Here is an 18444-nt window from a genome sequence, read left to right on the forward strand (position 1 = left end):
CCAGAATTGGATCTGATGGTGTCTCGTCAGAACGCCAAACTTCCTCGTTACGGATCCAGGTCAAGGGATCCTCAGGCAATACTGATAGATGCTCTAGCAGTACCCTGGTCGTTCAACCTGGCTTATGTGTTTCCACCTTTCCCTCCTCTTCCGCGTCTGATTGCCAGAATCAAACAGGAGAGAGCTTCGGTGATTTTGATAGTGCCTGCGTGGCCACGCAGGACTTGGTATGCAGACCTGGTGGACGTGTCATCTCTACCACCATGGACTCTGCCACTGAGACAGGACCTTTTGGTTCCAGGTCCCTTCAAGCATCCAAATCTAATTTCTCTGCAACTGACTGCTTGGAGATTGAACGCTTGATTCTATCAAAGCGGGGTTTCTCTGAATCGGTCATAGATACCTTGATTCAGGCTCGAAAACCTGTTACTAGAAAATCTATCATAAGATATGGCGTAAATATCTTTTTTTGGTGCGAATCCAAAGGCTACTCCTGGAGTAAAATCAGGATTCCTAGGATTTTGTCTTTTCTCCAAGAGGGATTGGAGAAAGGATTGTCAGCTAGTTCCCTAAATGGACAGATATCTGATCTGTCCATTCTGTTGCACAAGCGTCTGGCTGATGTCCCAGACGTTCGGGCTTTTTGTCAGACTTTAGCTAGAATTAAGCCTGTGTTTAAACCTGTTGCTCCGCCATGGAGTCTAAATTTAGTTCTTAGAGTTCTTCAGGGAGTTCCATTTGAACCCATGCATTCCATAGATATTAAGCTTTTATCTTGGAAAGTTTTGTTCCTAGTTGCTATCTCTTCAGCTTGAAGAGTTTCTGAACTATCTGCATTACAATGTGACTAGCCTTATCTGGTTTTCCATGCTGATAAGGTGGTTTTGCGTACCAAGCCTGGGTTCCTACCTAAGGTTGTTACTAACAGGAATATCAATCAGGAAATTGTTGTTCCTTCTCTGTGTCCTAATCCTTCTTGTAAGAAGGAACGCCTGTTGCACAACTTGGACGTGGTTCGTGCTTTGAAATTTTATTTGCAGGCAACCAAAGATTTTCGTCAAACATCTTCTTTGTTGTCTATTCTGGAAAGAATAGGGGTCAAAAGGCTACGGCTACTTCTCTTTCCTTTTGGCTGAAAAGCATCATCCGTTTGGCTTATGAGACTGCTGGACAGCAGCCTCCTGAAAGGATTACAGCTCATTCTACTAGAGCGGTAGCTTCCACATGGGCTTTTACAAATGATGCTTCTGTTGAACAGATTTGTAAGGCTTCGACTTGGTCTTCGCTCCATACCTTTTCAAAATTTAGCAAATTTGATACTTTTGCTTCTTCGGAGGCTATTTTTGGGAGAGAGGTTTTGCAAGCAGTGGTGCCTTCCATTTAGGTTCCTGTCTTGTCCCTCCCTTCATCCGTGTCCTAAAGCTTTGGTATTGGTATCCCACAAGTAAGGATGAAACCGTGGACTCGGTACATCATGCAAAAGAAAACAAAATTTATGCTTACCTGATCAATTTCTTTCTTTTGCGATGTACCGAGTCCACGGCCTGCCCTGTCTATTTAAGACAGATGATTTTTTTATTAAAAACTTCAGTCACCTCTGCACCTTATAGTTTCTCCTTTTTCTTCCTTGGCCTTCGGTCAAATGACTGGGGGGTCGAGTTAAGGGGGGAGCTATATAGACAGCTCTGCTGTGGGTGCTCTCTTTGCCACTTCCGGTTAGGAAGGATAATATCCCACAAGTAAGGATGAAACCGTGGACTCTGTACATCGCAAAAGTAAGAAATTTATCAGGTAAGCATAAATTTTGTTATCTCCACTGGTACTTTAGTCCCAAATACCTATCTTATAAAGGTAATATTTTGGCAGAAGGCTTCCAGCCAGTTAAATTACATACATTCCTAACAGCACATGAACTGGTAAATGATTGTAATCTGTTAATAGTAAAACATTGGCTTCAAACTGTTTACCAGAGAACGTCACTTCCCTATCCCTGTAGTTATGCTTGGAGAACATTACCATCATTTAAACTCTGCTTACTTTCCTCTCATTGCCGGATGTATTCATATTAGTGTGTTTAGATCTGAGACCTCGGTTCTCTTCCTTGTGAATTGCAAGGGTTATGTTTCTAGTCGAAACTCCTGTCCTCCACAGGCTTCAAGAATGAGACTCTATTTAATCACTGTCCTCACTTGGTGTCAACCCTTGTTATCATCAGCGATTAAACCATGATTTATTTGTTTTTATATATAAAAAAATGTGCTTAATCTTTAACATATAGACTAACATAAAACTAGTGTGTGCCATTTTGTTATTCACATTGCTAAACTCTCTCATAGGTAACATTTACTGTAACTGTATGTCAAATACAGAATTATTTTGTAGTAGTCTGGGTTCAAAACTATTGTGCATGATCTGTCTATAGCTATATCAAAAGCAATGTAAAAGTTGTGGTGAAAGATGAAAAAAAAATTTTTAATAATGCAGTGGTATGGTACAATCAGGTAAACAAACTCTTACACTGTTTTTATGGACTATTTGAGGTTATAAGTTTGTTTCAAAAATGTGTACACGAAAAAAATTTGATTTGCACCCTTTTTCAAAGCCTTGCTGTTTCAGTATCAAACTGACCATTTTTTGTGCTTTTTCTAGTCTATGGAGAATGGCTTGAACTACATGGCTGTTGCCTTTGCCATGCAATTGGTGAAGATATTGCTTGTGGATGAGCGAAGTGTAAGCCATGTAACAGAAGCAGATTTTTTCCACACTATTGAAACTCTGATGCGAATCAATGCCCACTCAAGAGGAAATGCCCCAGAAGGGTAGGTTGTGTACTATTATGCTCAGTCATTAGGTTAAAACATGACACTTCTGCCACATATGTTTACGCTGTTCATTACCAACTTTTGCACATCTGGCAATCAATGTGTTCCAATAGTATAGGCAAAAGCATTCCATTTGTTCTATATGGATTAAGTGTGCACCATTTTTAAACCCGTGTCTTTCATTGGACAGGGGTTACGCTGTGGTGCTATAGTGTATTTGCATCCTCCCCTTTTTATGCATTTTGCTTGTTCTGTGAGCAGTATGCTTTTGCCGGAGAGGAGTACATTTCTCACTGTTGTATGCAAAGTTTTCCTTTGTGGTACCTTTTTTTTTTTTTAAAGTATTTGTTAATTTGCATACCCTCTTAAACTCCCACTAAATGACAGCATTATTCATACTTAATTCAATATCAATTTAGATTTCTTGGTTGTTAAAGTCTTTGAATAAATACTAAAAAGGGAGCTTTGTACTGTAATTTTTTTCCCCCCACTTTGTGTTCTAAATGACCCATTTTAGCTGCTGGAGCATGTTTAATTGTTTACGGATAAATCCTTTCACCATCTGAAAGAAAAGGTATAGTTCAAGAGTCATCACAGGTGAAATTCCCCTTCTGACCACTAGGAGGAGGCAGGACCTGACCTACCAGAGCTTTTAAAGAACCAATAAACACAAAAGAATAACATAATCAATAAATGCATAATAATGTGACAATCATTATCCATTAAAAAAATGCATATACATTTATTCTTGCTCGTTACGTAGCAGCTGGTGACTAAAAGTGTGCACATAGAAAAATTATGCACATTTAGATAATGGAAGTGAAATGGAACGTTGTTTAAATTTGTGTATTGTATTTGAATTTTAAATGTTCAATTTTAACCTTAGTGTTCTTTTAAATCCCTCCCACCTACCCTGAATCCAGTCATTTATTTTGCCTCCATGATGGAGTTAGGTAACCGTTTTGAAGGGGTGATCTATACGTCAAAAATTCTCTAACCAGTCTGTGACCCATTTTTCTACTCAGTTCCCTGTTGAACAGAGGAGGGGTAGTCAAGGAGGAGTAATCAGCCAGGCAGTCTTTTCTCCGTGGGAAATATCACAGGCCTCCCAGTTGAAATGTGGGTTTCTTTCATGCAGGTGGTGGGAGTCCACGATCCTTACTCTGGAGAATTACTCTTCTCCTCCACTAGGAGGAGGCAAAGATTTCCAAACCCCAAGAGGTCTCTGAAACCTCACAACTCTTTACTTTGCCTCTGCTGGCGGTGGTTGAAGAATTAAGATATCAGTCTATATTGAGGCCCGGTTTCCCCTCTGAGTACAGAGCTTGTCAGAGGGATGTATTTGGTTTGTTTTTGTTATCAACTCACGGGAATTTTTTCATAAACCACCTAATCGGTCGCAGGGACTATATATATATATATATATATATATATATATATATATATATATATATGCGCAAAGTATTAGAATATCACACCCACTCAGTTGCCGGGGGGGAGAGATAAGCTGCCCTAATGTCTGCGCTACCAAGGCTCACATAGGACAAACAGTAAGAGTTTCGAATATGCTGCTGTAATCTCAGGTATTAATTCACAGGCTTATAAACTGAAAAGAATAGAAGCCTAGAAAGGGGGGGTTTGAGATGGCGCCTATTCAAAACGACAGATCAAAGCATTATATAAGTTTATGTATATATGTGCACACATGCACACGTACTAATTGTGAATACTTATTTAGTGTCTCCAGGAAGCGATATATTGCCTAGATGAAACACAATAGTGATACTGTTTAGATAGTCTAGCAAAGTGTAAATAAGTCAGTGTGGGTAGTGATCCCACACTAATAAAAACAAATGTTCAAAGATAAAATAACATATAAAAAGGAAGCCGGTGGGTGTGCACTTGCTAGAAATTACCCCAATCATATGAGTTAAGTTGCCGCATCTATCAGTGCTGATCCTCTGGTGATGTCTTGCATCAGTGTTAGGATGATATCTAACTTCTTGTCTTCTTGGAGTATGGTGTGCAAATGGCAGGCTGGATTCTGAGATGGCTACTCCGTGGATTCAGAAGTATTAAACCAAATGCAAAACAAAAAGAGGGTACATAGTGTAATACAGTTTTTATTAAAACAGATATAAAAAACACAAGTCAAATGACCACTCACATGTAAAAACCCCAAACGTATGAGGTAAGAATCAAGCACATATGTAAATAAAAACACACTTCTGATAATCCAAAGTGTCCTCCAGCTCTCCACATATATATCTCTCTCTATCTCAATGTGAAGCCGTTGGTGGTGCACAGACAAGATAAAGTCCAAATCCCTTACGCGTTTCAAAGGGTTAATATCCTTCTTCATCAGAGGGTAGTATAACACCAAGATTACAAATCCGGACTTTTAAAAGCTGGGCGGCTGTGCGCCCCTATCGCCGATTGGTTGAGGGCTTTTACTGACGCATATTAATACAAAGTGTTCTAGACATAATACATTATATAACGTAGTATCAATTACTAATTCTAAAAACAGTTGCTCTGGTGTAAATTACTTTTTTTTTTGTTTAGATTCTGACAAACCTAAGGATGTACCTACGGTGTTGCGTTTTACCCGGTGTTGCCATAGTGATGTTGTTTATAGCAAATGACTACGGGACGTTCTGCATGTACTGCGCATGCACAAGACGTCCTGTCTACATATTTTAAGCAAGGATCAGCTGAGTACAAGCCCGTGTGTTGGGTTCCATATGTTTAGCAACATCAGTGTGGTTTATCAGCTGATTTCAATCTGTTTCCTTGTTTGCACGAAAATAGACATTTAGGTTGTCTTTCTGTATTATTATATCACCATAGCAACCCTGAATACATAGTAGGTCCATGAAAATATAAGAAATATACAAAGAATTTTACAAAAAAAACTTTTTGTAAAATTCTTTGTATATTTCTTATATTTTCATGGACCTACTATCATATGGTGTTGTTCAGGGTTGCTATGGTGATGATATAATACAGAAAGACAACCTAAATGTCTTAATTTTCGTGCAAATAAGGAAACAGATTAAAATCAACTGATAAACCACACTGATGTTGCTAAACATATGGAACCCAACACACGGGCTTGTACTCAGCTGATCCTTGCTTAAAATACGTAGGCAGGACGTCCCGTAGTCATTTGCTATAAACAACATCACTATGGCAACACCGGTTAAAAAGCAACACTGTAGGTACGTCCTTTGGGTTTGTCAGAATCTATCTAAACAAAAAAGGTAATTTTACACCAGAGCAACTGTTTTTTGAATTAGTAATATTGATACTACGTTATACAATATATTATGTCTAGAACATGTTGTATTAATGTGTCAGTAAAAGCCGTCAACCAATCGGAGATAGGGGTGTGTATAAGGGGCGTGCCGCCGCCCAGCTTTTAAAAGTCCGGATTTGTAAGCTTTGTGTTATACTACCCTCTGATGAAGGATATTAACCCTTTGAAACTCTTAAGGGATTTGGAGACTTTATTTTGACTTTTTTTATCTTGTCTGTGCACCACCAACGGCTTCACATTGAGAGATAGAGATATATGTGGAGAGCTGGATTACACTTTGGATTATCAGGAGTGTATTTTTATTTACATATGTGCTTGATTCATACCTCATACGTTTGGGGTTTTTACATGCGAGTGGTCATTTGACTTGTGTTTTCTTTCATGTAATTATCAAGAGTCCATGAGCTAGTGACGTATGGGATATACATTCCTACCAGGAGGGGCAAAGTTTCCCAAACCTCAAAATGCCTATAAATACACCCCTCACCACACCCACAATTCAGTTTTACAAACTTTGCCTCCGATGGAGGTGGTGAAGTAAGTTTGTGCTAGATTCTACGTTGATATGCGCTCCGCAGCAAGTTGGAGCCCGGTTTTCCTCTCAGCGTGCAGTGAATGTCAGAGGGATGTGAGGAGAGTATTGCCTATTTGAATGCAGTGATCTCCTTCTAAGGGGTCTATTTCATAGGTTCTCTGTTATCGGTCGTAGAGATTCATCTCTTACCTCCCTTTTCAGATCGACGATATACTCTTATATATACCATTACCTCTGCTGATTCTCGTTTCAGTACTGGTTTGGCTTTCTACAAACATGTAGATGAGTGTCCTGGGGTAAGTAAATCTTATTTTCTGTGACACTCTAAGCTATGGTTGGGCACTTTGTTTATAAAGTTCTAAATATATGTATTCAAACATTTATTTGCCTTGACTCAGAATGTTCAACTTTCCTTATTTTTCAGACAGTCAGTTTCATATTTGGGATAATGCATTTGATTTAATCATTTTTTCTTACCTTCAAAAATTTGACTTTTTTCCCTGTGGGCTGTTAGGCTCGCGGGGGCTGAAAATGCTTCATTTTATTGCGTCATTCTTGGCGCAGACTTTTTTGGCGCAAAAATTCTTTTCAGTTTCCGGCGTCATACGTGTCGCCGGAAGTTGCGTCATTTTTTGACGTTATTTTTCGCCAAAAATGTCGGCGTTCCGGATGTGGCGTCATTTTTGGCGCCAAAAAGCATTTAGGCGCCAAATAATGTGGGCGTCTTATTTGGCGCTAAAAAATATGGGCGTCGCTTTTGTCTCCACATTATTTAAGTCTCATTTTTCATTGCTTCTGGTTGCTAGAAGCTTGTTCTTTGGCATTTTTTCCCATTCCTGAAACTGTCATTTAAGGAATTTGATCAATTTTGCTTTATATGTTGTTTTTTCTCTTACATATTACAAGATGTCTCACGTTGCATCTGAGTCAGAAGATACTTCAGGAAAATCGCTGTCTAGTGCTGGATCTACCAAAGCTAAGTGTATCTGCTGTAAACTTTTGGTAGCTATTCCTCCAGCTGTTGTTTGTATTGATTGTCATGACAAACTTGTTAATGCAGATAATATTTCCTTTAGTAAAGTACCATTGCCTGTTGCAGTTCCTTCAACATCTAAGGTGCAGAATGTTCCTGATGACATAAGAGATTTTGTTTCTGAATCCATAAAGAAGGCTATGTCTTATTTCTCCTTCTAGTAAACGTAAAAAATCTTTTAAAACTTCTCTCCCTACAGATGAATTTTTAAATGAACATCATCATTCTGATTCTGATGACTCTTCTGGTTCAGAGGATTCTGTCTCAGAGGTTGATGCTGATAAATCTTCATATTTATTTAAAATGGAATTTATTCGTTCTTTACTTAAAGAAGTTCTAATTGCTTTAGAAATAGAGGATTCTGGTCCTCTTGATACTAATTCTAAACGTTTAGATAAGGTATTTAAATCTCCTGTGGTTATTCCAGAAGTTTTTCCTGTTCCTAATGCTATTTCTGCAGTAATTTCCAAAGAATGGGATAAATTGGGTAATTCATTTACTCCTTCTAAACGTTTTAAGCAATTATATCCTGTGCCGTCTGACAGATTAGAATTTTGGGACAAAATCCCTAAAGTTGATGGGGCTATTTCTACCCTTGCTAAACGTACTACTATTCCTACGTCAGATGGTACTTCGTTTAAGGATCCTTTAGATAGGAAAATTGAATCCTTTCTAAGAAAAGCTTATCTGTGTTCAGGTAATCTTCTTAGACCTGCTATATCTTTGGCTGATGTTGCTGCAGCTTCAACTTTTTGGTTGGAAACCTTAGCGCAACAAGTAACACATCATGATTCTCATGATATTATTATTCTTCTTCAGCATGCTAATAATTTTATCTGTGATGCCATCTTTGATATTATCAGGGTTGATGTCAGGTTTATGTCTCTAGCTATTTTAGCTAGAAGAGCTTTATGGCTTAAGACTTGGAATGCTGATATGGCTTCTAAATCAACTCTACTTTCCATTTCTTTCCAGGGTAACAAATTATTTGGTTCTCAGTTGGATTCTATTATTTCAACTGTTACTGGTGGGAAAGGAACTTTTTTACCACAGGATAAAAAATCTAAGGGTAAAAACAGAGCTAATAATCGTTTTCGTTCCTTTCGTTTCAACAAAGAACAAAAACCTGATCCTTCATCCTCAGGAACAGTTTCAGTTTGGAAACCATCTCCAATCTGGAATAAATCCAAGCCAGCCAGAAAGGCAAAGCCTGCTTCTAAGTCCACATGAAGGTGCGGCCCTCATTCCAGCTCAGCTGGTAGGGGGCAGGTTACGTTTTTTCAAGGAAATTTGGATCAATTCTGTTCACAATCTTTGGATTCAGAACATTGTTTCAGAAGGGTACAGAATTGGTTTCAAGATGAGACCTCCTGCAAAGAGATTTTTTCTTTCCCGTGTCCCAGTAAATCCAGTAAAAGCTCAAGCATTTCTGAATTGTGTTTCAGATCTAGAGTTGACTGGAGTAATTATGCCAGTTCCAGTTCAGGAACAGGGGATGGGGTTTTATTCAAATCTCTTCATTGTACCAAAGAAGGAGAATTCCTTCAGACCAGTTCTGGATCTAAAAATATTGAATCGTTATGTAAGGATACCAACGTTCAAGATGGTAACTGTAAGGACTATCTTGCCTTTTGTTCAGCAAGGGAATTATATGTCCACAATAGATTTACAGGATGCATATCTGCATATTCCGATTCATCCGGATCATTATCGGTTCCTGAGATTCTCTTTTCTGGACAAGCATTACCAGTTTGTGGCTCTGCCGTTTGGCCTTGCTACAGCTCCAAGAATTTTTACAAAGGTTCTCGGTGCCCTTCTGTCTGTAATCAGAGAACAGGGTATTGTGGTATTTCCTTATTTGGACGATATCTTGGTACTTGCTCAGTCTTTTCATTTAGCAGAATTTCATACGAATCGACTTGTGTTGTTTCTTCAAGATCATGGTTGGAGGATCAATTTACCAAAAAGTTCATTGATTCCTCAGACAAGGGTAACCTTTCTGGGTTTCCAAATAGATTCAGTGTCCATGACTCTGTCTTTAACAGACAAGAGGCGTCTAAAACTGATGGCAGCTTGTCGAAACCTTCAGTCACAATCATTCCCTTCGGTAGCCTTATGCATGGAGATTCTAGGTCTTATGACTGCTGCATCGGACGCGATCCCCTTTGCTCGTTTTCACATGCGACCTCTTCAGCTTTGTATGCTGAATCAATGGTGCAAGGATTACACAAAGATATCTCAATTAATATCTTTAAAACCGATTGTTCGACACTCTCTAACGTGGTGGACAGATCACCATCGTTTAATTCAGGGGGCTTCTTTTTTGCTTCCGACCTGGACTGTAATTTCAACAGATGCAAGTCTCTCAGGTTGGGGAGCTGTGTGGGGATCTCTGACAGCACAAGGAGTTTGGGAATCTCAGGAGGTAAGATTACCGATCAATATTTTGGAACTCCGTGCAATTTTCAGAGCTCTTCAGTTTTGGCCTCTTCTGAATAGAGAATCGTTCATTTGTTTTCAGACAGACAATGTCACAACTGTGGCATACATCAATCATCAAGGAGGAACTCACAGTCCTCTGGCTATGAAAGAAGTATCTCGAATTTTGGTTTGGGCGGAATCCAGCTCCTGTCTAATCTCTGCGGTTCATATCCCAGGTGTAGACAATTGGGAAGCGGATTATCTCAGTCGCCAAACGTTGCATCCGGGCGAATGGTCTCTTCACCCAGAGGTATTTCTTCAGATCGTTCAAATGTGGGAACTTCCAGAAATAGATTTGATGGTGTCCCATCTAAACAAGAAACTTCCCAGGTATCTGTCCAGATCCCGGGATCCTCAGGCGGAGGCAGTGGATGCATTATCACTTCCTTGGAAGTATCATCCTGCCTATATCTTTCCGCCTCTAGTTCTTCTTCCAAGAGTAATCTCCAAGATTCTGAAGGAATGCTCGTTTGTTCTGCTGGTAGCTCCGGCATGGCCTCACAGGTTTTAGTATGCGGATCTTGTCCGGATGGCCTCTTGCCAACCGTGGACTCTTCAGTTAAGACCAGACCTTCTGTCACAAGGTCCTTTTTTCCATCAGGATCTGAAATCCTTAAATTTAAAGGTATGGAGATTGAACGCTTGATTCTTCGTCAGAGGTTTCTCTGACGCTGTGATTAATACTATGTTACAGGCTCGTAAATCTGTATCTAGAGAGATATATTATAGAGTCTGGAAGACTTATATTTCTTGGTGTATTTCTCATCATTTTTCTTGGCATTCTTTTAGAATTCCGAGAATTTTACAGTTTCTTCAGGATGGTTTAGATAAAGGTTTATCCGCAAGTTCTTTGAAAGGACGAATCTCTGCTCTTTCTGTTCTTTTTCACAGAAAGATTGCTATTCTTCCTGATATTCATTGTTTTGTACAAGCTTTGGTTCGTATAAAACCTGTCATTAAGTCAATTTCTCCTCCTTGGAGTTTGAATTTGGTTCTGGGGGCTCTTCAAGCTCCTCCGTTTGAACCTATGCATTCATTGGACATTCAATTACTTTCTTGGAAAGTTTTGTTCCTTTTGGCCATCTCTTCTGCCAGAAGAGTTTCTGAATTATCTGCTCTTTCTTGTGAGTCTCCTTTTCTGATTTTTCATCAGGATAAGGCGGTGTTGCGAACTTCTTTTGAATTTTTAACTAAAGTTGTGAATTCCAACAACATTAGTAGAGAAATTGTGGTTCCTTCATTATGTCCTAATCCTAAGAATTCTAAGGAGAAATCGTTGCATTCTTTGGATGTTGTTAGAGCTTTGAAATATTATGTTGAAGCTACTAAATCTTTCCGAAAGACTTCTAATCTATTTGTTATCTTTTCCGGTTCTAGAAAAGGCCAGAAAGCTTCTGCCATTTCTTTGGCATCTTGGTTGAAATCTTTAATTCATCTTGCCTATGTTGAGTCGGGTAAAACTCCGCCTCAGAGAATTACAGCTCATTCTACTAGGTCAGTTTCTACTTCCTGGGCGTTTAGGAATGATGCTTCGGTTGATCAGATTTGCAAAGCAGCAACTTGGTCCTCTTTGCATACTTTTACTAAATTCTACCATTTTGATGTATTTTCTTCTTCTGAAGCAGTTTTTGGTAGAAAAGTACTTCAGGCAGCGGTTTCAGTTTGAATCTTCTGCTTATGTTTTTCGTTAAACTTTATTTTGGGTGTGGATTATTTTCAGCAGGAATTGGCTGTCTTTATTTTATCCCTCCCTCTCTAGTGACTCTTGTGTGGAAAGATCCACATCTTGGGTAATCATTATCCCATACGTCACTAGCTCATGGACTCTTGCTAATTACATGAAAGAAAACATAATTTATGTAAGAACTTACCTGATAAATTCATTTCTTTCATATTAGCAAGAGTCCATGAGGCCCGCCCTTTTTTTGGGGTGGTTATGATTTTTTTGTATAAAGCACAATTTTCCAATTCCTTATTTTATATGCTTTCGCACTTTTTTCTTATCACCCCACTTCTTGGCTATTCGTTAAACTGAATTGTGGGTGTGGTGAGGGGTGTATTTATAGGCATTTTGAGGTTTGGGAAACTTTGCCCCTCCTGGTAGGAATGTATATCCCATACGTCACTAGCTCATGGACTCTTGCTAATATGAAAGAAATGAATTTATCAGGTAAGTTCTTACATAAATTATGTTTTTTATATCTGTTTTAATAAAAACTGTATTACGCTATGTACCCTCTTTTTATTTTGCATTTGGTTTAATACTCCTGAATCCACAGAGGAGCCATAATTCTTCAATCAAGAGTTTATTATTTTTAAAGTAGTACAAGATTGTGCTGCTTTGTCCTAGGGTGTAGCCGTAGTCCATATTAGTCTCTTCAGTAGAGCAGTGGTGGCTTTAGAGCAATGGGAACTTGTGGGACATAATTCTCACTGCGCCTCCCATACTGATGCTGCCCTTACGCTGGAAAAACTGAGGGATATTACTCAGTCCTTTCTCTTGTTTCTTGCTGTCGGGCAGAATATGAGGTAAGTGCTGACTTTTATTTCTGGGGTTAATAGATGAAAACTCAGAAAAAGTTTGTCACTTTATTTCATAGATTGTGACATATAAGGAAGCCTTCATTGGAATTGGGCACTTTATATTCTTAAGACATAAATTCTCCTATGTACTTAGGAGACACTATGTGGGCAGCCTAGACACAGGCACTGGGGCAATAAAAATACTTGTGGTTCTCATCTCCCGGCGGTTTTATATTAAATATGCCGACCGGGAGATGACTGTATTGGCACGCCCACGATGGGCGGTACTAGAGGCGGCAATTGAGTTGCGCTCCTTTTCTCCTTCACTTCCTGATAATCGGAAGGTGAAGTTGTTCAGCGTTTTTTCTTATGACTCATTTTCTGATATAATATGCACGATTAAGCCCGGAGACTGACTTCGGCAGCTGCTGTTGAGTTCCGAATCTGATAGTGTGGGAACGTCTCCTGCTCAGAGGGAGTTGGTTACAACGGACAGGTAGGCACCTCGGCAAAGTACTGCTGAGGTGATCTTCAGATTTATTTAAGATTTCTGTACTCTATACACTTAAAGGACCAGTCAACACATTAGATTTGCATAATCAACAAATGCAAGATAACAAGACAATGCAATAGCACTTACAGGCCCATTTATCAAGCTCCGTACAGAGCTTGGAGGGCCGTGTTTCTGGCGAGTCTTCAGACTCGCCAGAAACGCAATTTATGAAGCAGCGGTCTAAAGACTGCTGCTTCATAACCCTGTCCGCCTGCTCTGAGCAGGCGGACAGGAATCGCCGGAAATCAACCCGATAGAGTACGATCGGGTTGATTGATACCTCCCAGCTGGCGGCCAATTGGCCGCGAGTCAGCAGGGGGTGGCGTTGCACCAGCAGCTCTTGTGAGCTGCTGGTGCAATGTTAAATGCTGAGAGTGTATTGCTCTCCGCATTTAGCGAGGTCTTGCGGACCTGATCCGCAGTGTCGGATCAGGTCCGCAAGCCCTTTGATAAATTGGGGCCTTAGTCTGAACTTCAAATGAGTAGTAGATTTTTTTTTTTATAACAAATTTCAAAGTTATGTCTATTTCCACTCCCCTTGTACCATGTGATAGCAATCAGCCAATCACAAATGCATATACGTATAGTCTGTGAATTCTTGCACATGCTCAGTAGGATCTGGTGACTCAAAAAGTGTAAATATAAAAGACTGTGCACATTTTTTTTAATGGAAGTAAATTGGAAAGTTGTTTAAAATTACATGCTGTATCTGAATCATGAAAATTTAATTTAACCTGAGTGTCCCTTTAAAAGAAAAAAGAAAAAAATAGTTACCGTTTTTGTATGTTGAATTTTTATTAAAAAGTTTAAACTTTTTATTGATAATTTGTTCATTGTGAGTCAGAATGGACCAAGAGGCCTTGCAAAGTGTCACTTGTTCTTTGTGTTTTGATGTCAATTTGGAACCACCAATCCCTTTCTGTTCCTCATGTATTGAGAGGACTTTAAACTATAGGGATAGACTTTTTTCTGAGCCAACATTTTCCAGAGAGGATGCTTTTCAGGAATCCAATGACAATGTTCAATATATGCCGCAGCTTTCTCCTCAGACGTCCCAAATTTTACCGCCCTCACATGCAGTGCCCTGCGCTTCCTCTATAACTCCTTCTGGGGTTACTTTACAAGACATCGCTTCTCTCATGTCTTCTGCAGTTTCTGATGCGTTGTCTGCTTTTACAATGTTGTAGGGAAAACGTAAGAGGAAAAACAGACATTCAGTAAGCAAGGTTTCTGAAGCAGTTGTTGCTATTTTGAATGCCTCCTCCCAGAAGCCTGAGGAGGAGGATACCTTGGTAGCATCTGAAGTTGAAATTTCAGATTCGGACAGTGTAATTCCTCTTACTGATACTGAAGTTGTATCTTTCAGTTTTAAGCTAGATCACCTCCACCTGTTACTCAAGGAGGTTTTAGTTACATTAGACACTTGCGGCTTTACGGTCGTAGTTAATCCTAAAAAATCCAGTAAGCTAAACAAATACTTTGATATACCTTCCTTGGTAGAGGTTTTTCCTGTGCCAGATCGAGCTACTGAGATCATTGCTAAGGAATGGGAGAGACCGGGTATCCCTTTTTCTCTTTCTCCTATATTTAAAAAGATGGTTTCCCATAGCGGACTCTATCAAGGAGTCTTGGCAAACAGTTCCCAAGGTGAAAGGGGCAGTTTCCACTCTGACCAAGAGAACTACTATACCTATAGAGGATAGTTGTGCCTTTAAGGATCTTATGGATAAAAAATTAGATTACAATGGCAACCTGCAGTGTGCATTGCTACCGTCACTAGTGCTGAGGCATATTGGTTTGATGTGTTGTCCGATGCTATCAGGACAGACACTCCCCTTGATCAGATTCAGGATAGGATAAAAGCTCTTAAGTTGGCTAATTCCTTTATTACTGATGCTTCCCTACATGTTATTAAACTAGGAGCAAAAATATCAGGTTTTGCTGTCCTTGCCAGCAGAGCCTTATGGTTACAACCTTGGTCTGCGGATGTATCCTCCTAATCTAAACTTTTGGCGATTCCTTACAAGGGAAAGACCTTGTTTGGACCGGGTTTAACAGAAATAATCTCTGATATTACGGGAGGAAAGGGTCATCTTCTCCCTCAGGATAAGAGAAACTAGCAAAAGGGACGTCAGAGTAATTTTCGTTCCTTTCAAAATTTCAAGGGAAATTCTTCTGCTTCCTCTTCCAAGCAAGATCAGTTTAAACCTTCCTGGAGACCCAATCAGTCTTGGAATAAGGGAAAACAATCCAAGAAACCTACTATTGAATCAAAGACCGCATGAAGGACCTGCCCCCGATCCGGGACCGGATCTTTTAGGGGGCAGGCTTTCCTTCGCTCAGGCTTGGGTTCTAGATGTTCAGGATCCCTAGGGCAGTAGACAGTGTCCCAGGGATACAAACTAGAGTTCAAAAGTTTTCCTCCCAGAGGCAGGTTTCTGCTTTCAAGATTATCTGTAGACCAGACAAAAAGAGAGGCGTTCTTACACTGTGTAAGAGACCTCTTTGACATGGGAGTGATAGTTCCTGTTCCGATGCAGGAACGGGGTCTAGGGTTTTATTCCAATCTTTTCGTGGTTCCCAAAAGAGGGAACCTTCAGGCCAATTTTAGATCTCAAGAATCTAAACAAATTGCTCAGAGTACCGTCCTTCAAAATTTAAACTATTTGTTCCATTCTCCCTTTGGTACAAGAGGGTCAATTTATGACAACAGTGGATTTAAAGGACGCGTACCTGCATGTTCCCATTCACAGGGATCATCACAAGTTTCTAAGGTTTGCTTTTCTAGACAAACACTTCAAATTCATGGCTCTTCCATCTTACCACAGCTCCCAGAATTTTCTCAAAGGTTCTGGGATCCTTACTAGCGGTGCTCCGATTACGGGGAACCATAATAGATTCCCTATCAATGAAGATTTTTCTGACAGAAGTCAGGAAATCAAAGATTTTCGATTCTTGTCTATCACCTCCTGGGTGATTGTGACAACAGACGCCAGCCTTCTAGGATGGGGAGCAGTCTGGGGCTCCCTAAAGGCTCAGGGAGTTTGGACTCAGTCTGTTCTGCCTATAAACATTCTGGAGCTGAGAGTGATCTAAAATGCTCTTCTGGCCTTGCCCCAGTTAGCTTCGGCCCAGTTTATCAGGTTCCTGTCGGACAACATAACTTCAATGGCTTACATCAATCATCAAGGAGGAACGCAAATTTAGGTTTCTTCCTAAGGTTGTGTCAGATCGCAACATCAATCAGGAGATTGTGGTTCCTTCCTTGTGTCCTAATCCTTCTTCATCGAAGGAACGCTTACTTCACAATTTGGATGTGATTTGTGCCTTGAAGTTCTATATTCAGGCTACTAAGGAGTTTAGACAATATTCCCCTTTGTTGTCTATTCAGGGAAGCAGAAGGCTACTTTGACTTCCCTATCTTTTTGGTTAATAAGTGTCATCCGCTTACCTTACGAGACAGCGGGACATTGTCATCCTGAGAGGATTCCACTAGAGCAGTGGCTTCCTCTTGGGCCTTTAAGAATGAGATCTCTATGGATCAGATTGTAAGGCGGCTACCTGGTCCTCCTTACATACTTTTTCAAAATTTACAAGTTTGAAGTTTTTGCTTCGGTTTAAGCAGCTTTCAGGAGAAAAGTTTTGCAGGTTGTGGTGCCCTCAGAATAGGATCCACCTCTTCCTTTTTGTTCCCTCCCGTTATTCATACAGTGTTCTCTGGAGCTTGGGTATAGTTTTCCCAATAGTAAGGAATAAAGCCGTGGTCTCTCGCTATCTTAGGAAGGAAAACATAATTTCTCTTGTAAAGGTGTATCCAGTCCACGGGTTCATCCATTACTTGTGGGATATTCTCCTTCCCAACAGGAAGTTGCAAGAGGACACCCACAGCAGAGCTGTCTATATAGCTCCTCCCCTAACTGCCACCCCCAGTCATTCTCTTGCAACTCTCGACAAGAAAGGAAGTATCAAGAGAGATGTGGTGACTTAGTGTAGTTTTTACCTTCAATCAAAAGTTTTTTTAAACGGTACCGGCATTGTACTGTTTTACTCTCAGGCAGAAATTGGAAGAAGAATCTGCCTGGAGGTTGATTATCTTAGCGGTTTGTAACTAAGGTCCATTGCTGTTCTCACACATAACTGAAGAGTATGGAAAGAAAACTTTAGTTGAGGGGACGGTTTGCAGATCACCTGCTTTGAGGTATGTTCAGTATATTTTTTTCTAGAGCGATAAGGTCTAGAAAATGCTGACAATGCCTGGTATATTTGAGGTAAGCCTGATACAGTGATTTAACAGCAACTGGGATCATGCTTACAAGTTAACTCTCATATTACTTAGTATAAAAATGTTTGCATAACTTACAGAAAAACGTTTTTTCTCTGAGGGTGATAAATCTTTATTTGGGGCCTAGTTTTCCACATGGCTTGTTAGATTACTCCTAGGAGTACTTTTTTAAGGCCCTCTGACATTGAGTGCATGGTGGGAGGGGCCTATTTTCGCGCACTTTATGTGCAGTTGATATTCAGACTAAAGGAGTCCTCTGGCATCTAGGTAGGACCACTATAGAGGGGTTTTTTCCTTCAAAAATCGTGTTTAAGGGCAGATAGGAGCCACAGCAGAGCTGTGGCAGTGTGTTTGACTGTTTTTTAACGGTTTTACCGTTTTTCTAATCCGGTTTGGGGCCTAAGGGGTTAATCATCCATTTGCAAGTGGGTGCAATGCTGCTTTAGTCTCTTATACACACTAAAAATTTCGTAGAGTTTACTACGTTTAACACTGTTTTGCAGTTTATGTGGTAGTTTTTTTCTCTTAAAGGCACAGTACCGTTTTTGTTTAATTGCTTTTTCACATTTATTAGTGTTTTCCAAGCTTGCTGGTCTCATTAGTAGTCTGTTAAACATGTCTGACATAGAGGAAACTCCTTGTTCATTATGTTTAGAAGCCATTGTGGAACCCCCTATTAGAATGTGTACCAAATTCACTGACCTTTCTATAAGTTATAAAGACCATATTATGGGTTTTAAAGATTTATCACCAGAAGTTTCTCAGACTGACAAAAGGGAGGTTAAACCACCTAGCTCTCCCAATGTGTCAGAACCTATATCTCCCGCGCAAGTGACGCTAAGTACATCTGGTGCGTCCAATGCGTTTACCTTACAAGACATGGCGGCAGTTATGAA

At 39.9% G+C, this 18444-nt stretch overlaps 1 protein-coding gene across 1 annotated transcript in view; it reads left to right on the plus strand.

Annotated features, from left to right (window-relative positions):
* Window positions 1–18444, plus strand: part of CNOT1 (CCR4-NOT transcription complex subunit 1) — a gene marked incomplete in the record, with an annotated part of 753971 nt that overhangs the window by 599052 nt on the left and 136475 nt on the right. Inside the window, 1 exon segment of the mRNA XM_053702424.1 lies at window positions 2650–2819. Coding sequence (XP_053558399.1) covers window positions 2650–2819 — 170 coding nt within the window.

This window comes from Bombina bombina, chromosome 1, assembly GCF_027579735.1.
Source record: "Bombina bombina isolate aBomBom1 chromosome 1, aBomBom1.pri, whole genome shotgun sequence".
NCBI classification, from domain to species: domain Eukaryota; kingdom Metazoa; phylum Chordata; class Amphibia; order Anura; family Bombinatoridae; genus Bombina; species Bombina bombina.